General features: G+C 36.6%; 2 protein-coding genes and 1 long non-coding RNA gene across 5 annotated transcripts in view; 2 read left to right on the top strand and 1 right to left on the bottom strand.

Annotated features, from left to right (window-relative positions):
* The first annotated feature begins 407 nt into the window (after positions 1–407).
* On the top strand, positions 408–2,411 carry LOC115622738. Its single transcript, XR_003995355.1, has 3 exons — positions 408–464; positions 522–901; positions 2,303–2,411. It is a non-coding gene; the product is annotated as an uncharacterized LOC115622738 (long non-coding RNA).
* On the bottom strand, positions 1,181–2,348 carry LOC115622737 (mitochondrial import inner membrane translocase subunit TIM14). 2 transcript variants are annotated; one of them, XM_030516781.1, is made up of 3 exons: positions 2,285–2,348; positions 1,914–2,153; positions 1,181–1,850 (listed from the first exon to the last, which is right to left on the bottom strand). In XM_030516781.1, exons 1-3 carry the CDS (start codon positions 2,285–2,287, stop codon positions 1,737–1,739), a joined length of 357 nt encoding a protein of 118 aa, XP_030372641.1. In that variant the 5' UTR covers positions 2,288–2,348; the 3' UTR covers positions 1,181–1,736. The 2 variants fall into 2 exon arrangements, with proteins under 2 accessions (XP_030372641.1, XP_030372639.1); XM_030516779.1 differs by lacking the exon at positions 2,285–2,348 and having other exon boundaries at positions 1,914–2,211.
* A 417-nt stretch (positions 2,412–2,828) lies between the features above and the next one.
* LOC115622370 (MOB kinase activator-like 2) overlaps positions 2,829–8,630 on the top strand; it is a 39,994-nt gene continuing 34,192 nt past the window's right edge. The window contains exon 1 of one of the 2 annotated variants that reach the window (XM_030516292.1): positions 2,829–3,161. In XM_030516292.1, the coding sequence (XP_030372152.1) occupies positions 3,112–3,161 (50 nt within the window). In that variant the 5' untranslated portion in view covers positions 2,829–3,111. Of the gene's footprint in view, positions 3,162–5,619; positions 5,980–8,630 lie in introns of those variants that run through there. The other variant, XM_030516288.1, reaches the window with a different exon arrangement.

Here is an 8,630-nt window from a genome sequence, read left to right as displayed (position 1 = left end):
AGCCTTGGTTTGATGTGATTTGGAATGTAGTTAATAGTGAAATCTACTGACATAACTATATAATGAACATAAATCAATCAGCCATGACATTCGCTGGATCAATTTGTAACGGTCATTTCATAATATTGTGCTACGGTAAAGACTAAAACGCTGATCGCATTGAGTATCGTTATCTTTTTCTTTAAACTAATTATATATTTATATTTAACCTCTTTAACAAGCATTGTATGCTTGCAGGACGTTTGTCAAAATCTGTGAGGTCTATTAGAGCCGCTGGCATTTTAGCAATAGCTGTGGTATTAAATGGTAAATTGGCATTAAATGTGATTAGTGTTGCTTACGTAAAACTTAAGAGTTGAAGTGCTATAGTAGGTTCATAATACAGTTCATGTTTAAGATGCGACTACTATGTACTATACTAATATTATTTTTAGGCTTATGTGCTGTAACAGGTCACGTCCTCAGTAAGTAGCAAATATTTTTTTGATTTTCTTATTTCTCCTTTACATCCGATATTGAAGATTGTATGCCGAACGAGGACAAATTGTGTCGGGTTTGGCTTGTAAAGTGCTTACAGTTTAAGTGCGTCTGTAAAAAGGGTTTGATACGTGTGACGGGGATCTGCACTGAAAGGGGAAAAAAGCCAACACATCCTCCGAGGCCAAAAAGGAGGCCACCACCTACAACTGCAAAACCGCAAATCAACAACGACAGCGACTATCCCAACCTGAGCCCCAATACCAATTCAAATATAATAAAAGAGCCAATAATGAATCCAAAATCAATTCTAACTGAAGTCCGCCAAATGATGCTTGAATCCTCCGAAGATAATTAAAAACAACATGAAAAAAAATGCTTAATTAATCGTCTTTGATTGTCCTATCAGCGATCGAAGTGGCGGGTGAGCAGCAATTTCTTCACTAAGTCACTTAGCAATTTTAAAAACAAAAGTTATATTGGTTAATGTGAGAATTTAGAGTAACGACAATTCCCTTGCGCCCATATTTATGTTAGGCATCTAAAATACCTCCGAGTTAGTCTCGGTAAAACTTCTTTTAAATATTACAAAGGATAATGGTATATTAAAGAATAGCCATTGTTACATATTAGCCTTTAATTGCTTAGAACTATGGAGCTATACATGTCAACGTCTTTCGAATCGAGAATATTTCTTTCTGAGTTCAGGAATTTGCTTTTTGATTTATTAAAGAAGTGATTCACATCTAATAAGCGTTCGTAATTAATGCATTAGGGGGAACAAAAATAACAAAACGGATAATGTTGGGACGCTTTAAACGACTTATAATACAGTTGGGATCTTTGTAGAATGCACTCTATAGTTTACCTAAATTTCCAACTAATAAAAAAAAGTTTATCTTTGTACTGACAAATCGGTTGTTAAAGAACGTAAACAATTTTCTATTGTATAAAAATTGATTGGCATAGATTACACAAAAAGCCTTTTTATGTAGCGAACTAGATGGCAATTTTATCGTACAAACATAATAATGATACAAAATCATAAATTAGTCGTTGGTTAGTTGCTAATTGTCGTTTCAAACACAAAGCTTTTAAATTAAATTATGTTCGTTATTGCTATCTATAATTAATGGGACACTTTACGCTCCGCTTTTTGATACAATGGTAAGGGGACATCTAGAATGTATCAGTTTTAACTTTCTACCGACGATTTTATGAATGTATGTACAGGAGCAGTTGGACCGCAAGTATTCAGATTATTTGGCGTTGTCTAGAAAGTCTTTCGCTTCGTTGATTTTTGCCGCCAAATACGGTGAGCCGCCGCGATCAGGATGATTGAGCAACATGATTTTCTTGTGCGCATCCTTAATCTACAAAAATGTAAATGAAATTAAATTCTTGTATTGACCATTACATGGATTTGCTTTACGCACCTTTATTTTTGAGGCGCTTGGACTGACACCCAAAATGAGCGATGCCTCCCGTTTGTTCATCTTAGGATCGAAGCCACCTTTGTAATATTTAGCGTTCGCCATGCTCTCCGCATCGAATTTCGGCAAGTTCTTCAACGCCTCATTGAATTTAGTCGTCATCTGAGGCATGCGGCGCAACAGATGCTTCCCAGCGAATCCAACAGCGGCTACTCCGAGTCCGGCCAGAATAAGCGAGCTAGTCTTTGAGTGCGGCATAATGGGATTGTATCGCATTGCACGTTCGAATTTAAGCATGAAATTATCCAAAAAGTTATGTTAGCAATGCTATATTTATATTTCAAGTTGACAGTATAATATTGTAATTATTTTACCATTTTATGTAATTGCAGTGTGTTCCGAACAGCTGTGATATGAGCGGCCAAGCATGCTTAGAGATGTGCAGCGCAGTTGGAATCTTTTCGATAGGAACACTAAACAACTAACAGGGATGGACGTAATATGAAATTTATTTTAATTTATATATTTGCTTCTTTTTCTAAGTCCCACATATTAAGGAAATTTCTAAAGATGTACTTGAAATACGCTATGCAATTAAGTATTTACAGTCATAGCATTTCCATTTGTCTTTAAGTCGAATGTAATTAAATTTCTACATCGTATGCATGTATTATCATGTAATGCTTTTGTTATTTTATAAAAGCTTCTTATTTGGCAACATTTTAAATTAATCTGTACAATATTTTTCTGACATTGTTGCCGAAAGTAAATCCAATAATGCTGAACGCAACCAGTGTGCACAGCTGATATCGAGTATACAGCCAAATCATCGATTGTTGCTATCGAGAATCGATTGTTGTTATAGCAGAGACATTGGGAAAAAATCGATGTACCCTTTCACCACTAAAACACACAAACAAGCGAAGAAATTGATGTGCATAGGCAAAGTTTGAAAAAAAGAGGAAAATTGATTTGCGATTGTGGCAATTGGCTTGGTCGGTGATACATACATATTTGTGGTGTAGTTGTGTGCGTGAGTGCGTTCTCGTCTGGCTGAAACGGCAACGGAAAAAACTATTTTTGGCAAGAGTGTATTATTTTCGTCTCGGTCTCGTCTCCGTCTCCCGTTGTTGTCGCCCGCAAAGGCACCTCAACATAATTTGCGTATTGTGGCTGCCTTTTTCTTCACAGCAGCAATAAAATGGAGCGTATCCCTGAATACTTGCGCGATACGGTCGACTGGCTGATGGGGTGCGTAATAAAACAATTTAATTGATTATTAAATACACATCTACATACATATGTTGAACATTTGTGCTTATAAAACATGCCATGCAGTTCGATGCTACTGTTACCAAAGCCAAATGCAACAACAACAATACGAGTAATAGCCAACAGAATCAGCAACGATGGTGTTACGAAGACCTCTCCTTTGCTTTTGCTTCGTCGCCATTTGGCCTTTTGCCAATTGGCCTCGTTTTTTGCCTCTTGCTGTCAAAAGAAAATTTCTTTTTTCGTCTTTGTCATTGTTTTTGCTACCAACACCAACACATCATCACATCAGCACACAAACACTAGAGCTTATGCGTCGATATCACAGGAATACTTCCCCTAAATACATATATACAGATACAAACATACATATAGTACACAATATACAATATTGATATGATTTCATGGTTGCCTTTCGTTGTTGTTGTTATTGTGTTTGTTTTGTACTGTAAAATCAATGAACAACATTATCGATTTCTCAAAAGCAGCCAAATCGCTAGAAAACATTTGCAAACAAAAAGCAGGTGTTTTGATTTAAGAATGTGTGATAATAGAAGTATGGAAATAATATTTAAAAAAATCAAATATGCTCTCTTTGTCTTTATTATAACAGATGTTGCGAGCCAACAAATTTAAGCACATACACACAAACCCTGTCGCATTTGTATATATTTATTTATGTTATTGTGTACATACATAGTTTCTTAATCACAGCTGATTGCTGGCCCCCGACATTTTTGCAGTTCAGTTTTCTGCTAATTTCATACTCGTATAAGTAGTATTATATATTGCTTCTTAGTGTATCGTCGGATAAGAACAAGTTTAATGAACTTTGATATTCTTTGCCGTTCTTATAATATTATTAATATAACACACTTTTTAGAAACATACGTAAATGGCGATCTTTGTATTATCAAAATACTGGCTGTTACTTTTAATTTAAAATGCAAAAATAATTATGTGCACTAATTAATGATAGCAACTTCTACGTATGTATTCGTTTTTAATCTGTTATTCCTATTTCCGAATGAAATTGCAGTCGTTTTACTTCTCAAATATGATTTTGAACCGTTTTATTCCGATTCGATAGCAGATACTTTTATTTGTAATAGAGGGCGAGTCTTTTAAATATAGCCTACAAATAATCAATGGAGCCGATACGGCTTTGTATGCATACATACATATGTGGACAAAAGTCGAATTCCATGTTACTGGCATTACATTTTCCTCTTGTGTCAGCTGATTGTTACCAATCTGATATGTCGACGGTATCGATTTTAGGGCTCAAATTAAATTCATTTGTTTGGTATTAAGAATAAAATGGTTAATTACATTTCCTCTTTCTCACGCAAAGATACGAGATAAACTTTGGGACTAAACAATTCAATTCAAACAAAGCAGATTATCATTTTTATAGGCGTATCAACTCCCACTTATGTAAATCCTTCTTACAATAAATTATTTAGAGGAAATCAAATACAATTGCAGCTTTGATAATGGAATATTTATTGGTAAACAAAAATAGAGTCAATTCATTTTAAATTGCATTTCCTATGTGATATTGATTTAAAATATCAGCGAGGGAAGTTTTTGAAAGTTTTTATAATTTATAATTTTATATAATGAATTTATTATACCACTTAAGCAATAAGAAGAAACATTTTCAAGGTGCTGGGAATTACAGAAGTTAAGCATTAGACATACATAAAGTACCCGAAAAGGCATTAACAAATTTGAAAGCAGAAAAAGACGAAATTACTTTGAATTGAATACAAGATTTTATGTTCATTAATGATTACGTTATTTCACTGTATGGGTCCTTGAAAGACATTTTCTACTGTTAGCTCGCAAATTATCTCCACATTTGTATATGGAATGACTCTTAGTACTTGTGGAGCCAACCTCGTTCGAAAGTCGTCTTGTACACATGTATGTATGTGTGTACATGGATGGGGTCAGCCTTGAAGTGCACTTAGTACGACTCTAATTGAATTAGGCGGCAGAAGGCACAATTGCAGAGCAAGAAGACAACGGGGAAATGCACTATACAACCAATAGTCTAGGAGACTGGCAGAGAGTGCGACAATTTGCAAACAAACAGTGACAAGTTCGCAATTCCTCTGCTGGAACTGATTGATTGACAGGGCGGTTTGCCGCTGGACGCCCAAGGCGCTGATGAGTGATGGTTACAAGCAAAATCAATGAGTTTATATTTAGTACATATACATACATACATGTGTGTCCATATATATGTGTGTGTGTGTGCAATTGTGCAAAGACATCTCACACTGCGGCCACCACATCAGAACCGACTGACCTCTCTTCCGACGTGACGATATGTTGGTATCGGGCGTTTATTGCATACTTTTAGGGGCTGCAGTCAGTTACAGTTGAGTGCTGAACGCGCTCAGTTCCTATTGCCCAGCCTGGCGCTTGCCATGAACTGGGCTATCTCGAATCTGACGGGCGGCAATCGCGTGAGTCGCGCTATACTCGTGCGCTACTCCTCGGTGCCTTTGGCGGATGCTGCCGATGGCGGGTCCACAGCTCCGCAAACGCCCACGGCAACTCCCAGAGCTTCGTCCTCACATTCGACACTGTCATCCACATTCGCTGCCACATTCCTGCACTCATCCTCGAGGCATGTGCCAGGACGCGCCGTGCCACGTCAGCATGCCAATAACAGCAACGACGGTGGCGGTGGTAGTGCTGGAAACAATAATGGCGGTGGAAACGGTGGCGCCTCACAGCTAACGCTGCCGCTCGATGTTGAAGAAACAGTCACTTGTTTTTGTCGGTAAGAAGTAAGGGTTGCATTGGTTAATTCTTTCGCTACATTTTTTTATGTTTAGAAAGAATACTAATACTAAAATACTTAGTATATGTATACATATTAGATGATAATAGACATACAAGTATTTTTTCGTTTGCGGACCAATATTTAATCTTAGTGCCTTTGTTAGGTCTTTCGTTGCTGGATCTGTATACCTTGTACCAGAAGAGGTAAAGCGTATATTAGAAAGTCTAAACGTCAAATGAACATACATATGTACGCGCGGAAGAGGCGTAACAGCTTAGGAACATAGCACGGCAAAAAAGTTTATTTTAAGAGCCTACGCTGACTTTTAAGCAATTCGACAGCAATTATCTATAATAGTAGTGGTGTACAATATTACAAATTTCGGAATTTTGTACAATAATTGCATTTTGTTTGAACACATTTGGGATTATTCGATATACTCTTAGCAATATTAACAAGCTTGTAATGCAGCTAAATTCCACTCCAGGAAAAGACTATACACTTACATACATAAACCATTTAAAAGGAGTGCTCTTTGTTTTATAATATAAAGTTTTTGATATTACTGGCATACCGGTTTCCAAAAAGGGTTGAAAAGTTGAATCTTTGAGGCATAAATGTATGTATGACGAAAAGGGTTCATCAAATCTAGTCTGGCTGTATGGAAGTTCCTTAAACTTGCTGCATAGGTTTCTTTCATTTTAAATTTCTTATTTCGATGTATGTTTATTTATTTACTCTAAAAGGTTCTGCAGGTAGAATGTAAGTAAGCCCAGAGAGCTGCTGTTTTATTACTACCATTCATCCACAAAAATAACACACAGGCATACCCAAATTCACCGTGAAATCGGGAGAGTCTGTTGTCTCTCAAGCGCCCGTGAATGTGCCTTCGCAGAACAGCTGATATCTGCAATCCCATTGTTATTGTCGGAATTCTCCTGTGCGTTGTTTGCTGCGTAAATGATTGGGCTACTCACACATACATACACAAATAGGTATAAATAAGTATGTATGTATATGTGGGCCTGCTGCTGGGTGCGAATTTTCTTGGTGTCACTACTTGGTGTGCAGTTTTGTTTTTGTATGGTTTCTATGCGTGTTCACACACACACACACACACACACACACACACAGAGGCTAGCCTTGTGCGCGTTTTGCGCATTTGCCTTTGACGGGCAAAGGGGAAGGGGTCAATGCTATATCACACCTCCATCAGATTACAACTGGCCCCCCTTTTGTATGCGCCTTTCAACGATATATAAATCAAACAGCGCCGTGTCAGTCGTTTATTTGTTAACACAGGGGCATATTTGAAAATGTTATATTTTCGCATATGTGGCGCGTATTATCATTTATTGTAAACGGTTTTTTTTTGCGCACTTCCTAATTTTTTAGTTGTGTCTGACGTCATTTGTAGTGCGCATGACTCGTGGCAGCAGCAACATGAGTGGGTACAACAACAAAGGGTTCCCTATGTGTATGAGTATTAATTGTTATTGTATCGTATTGTTGTTGGCGCCGTCTTGTATGTGATGGCGTGACCGACTACTAAACGGAACTGCCGCCGCAAACTGAGAGAAATATAACAGCAATAACAAATAAACAAAGCACAGCCACAGCCGCAATATAAAATCACTCGAGAAAATTTAAATATAGCTTTTTAAATAAATATAAGTACTATGTGTGCATGTGTTATTTGTTTATGCTGTAGAATAAGCAACAAACAAGTTTAAAAGTTACGTTTTGATCAGACGGACGTAAAAAAATGGTATGCATCATAATAAAGCTCCAATTCTAAATGTAAACTTACATTTATGTACACACATACATGCATATGTATATATAAAAAGATCGATTTACAGTGCTGTACAAAATATAAATAAATATCTGGGGAAAACCTTGTATATTCGTGATCCTTGCATTCAAACAGATTGGCGGACATAATTATATTGATACACACAGCTGGACAGAATAATAGGTGTGAGAAAATTTTTTTTTCAAAAAAAGCTTACCTTTCATATATACTATTCAAATTTTTCTTAAAAAATCAATAAGTTTTCAAAATAACCATACTTCAGCGACAAAACAATTAATAAACGGCTTTACCAACCATTAAAAATAACGTAGCGTTTAGTTAATTCATAAAATACAAATATTTCGGCTGGACAGAATAATACTTGTAGTTGTAAAAAATATTGAAATTTTATTATTTCTGGTCCCATATTGTACTGAATTGATTTAAGCACACTCCATACCCTGAATATCCGCCATTATTCTTGGAGATTTTTTCGATTCCTGCAGACATATAGGATATCAACTTCTGACAAATCTTTGAAGGGATGTTATACCAATATTTTCCCATAAAACCTACAAATTCATTGCCAGGTCAATGGTATGGTCGGAAAAGTTCGTAACGAATACATATACATATGTATGTACGTCTCATCTGATCAATTTTCCGATTGAGTTCGGGGTATAATAATCCATATGTACTTGTACATCGACTTGGCGCATGCCAAAATAGACCCTTCCCTGGTTGACCAGTAAACCTATTGTTAAGTCTAATTATTGGGGCGCCATTTTTGTACTGTTAAGTGAGAGAAGGAGAGAGAGAGAGAGAGAGTGCAGTTCGCTTTGGAGTCGCCTGC

This window comes from Scaptodrosophila lebanonensis, unplaced genomic scaffold (genome assembly GCF_003285725.1).
Source record: "Scaptodrosophila lebanonensis strain 11010-0011.00,11010-0021.00 unplaced genomic scaffold, SlebRS2 tig00000043-arrow-pilon, whole genome shotgun sequence".
NCBI classification, from domain to species: domain Eukaryota; kingdom Metazoa; phylum Arthropoda; class Insecta; order Diptera; family Drosophilidae; genus Scaptodrosophila; species Scaptodrosophila lebanonensis.
This window is presented reverse-complemented; position numbering and strand designations above follow the sequence as displayed.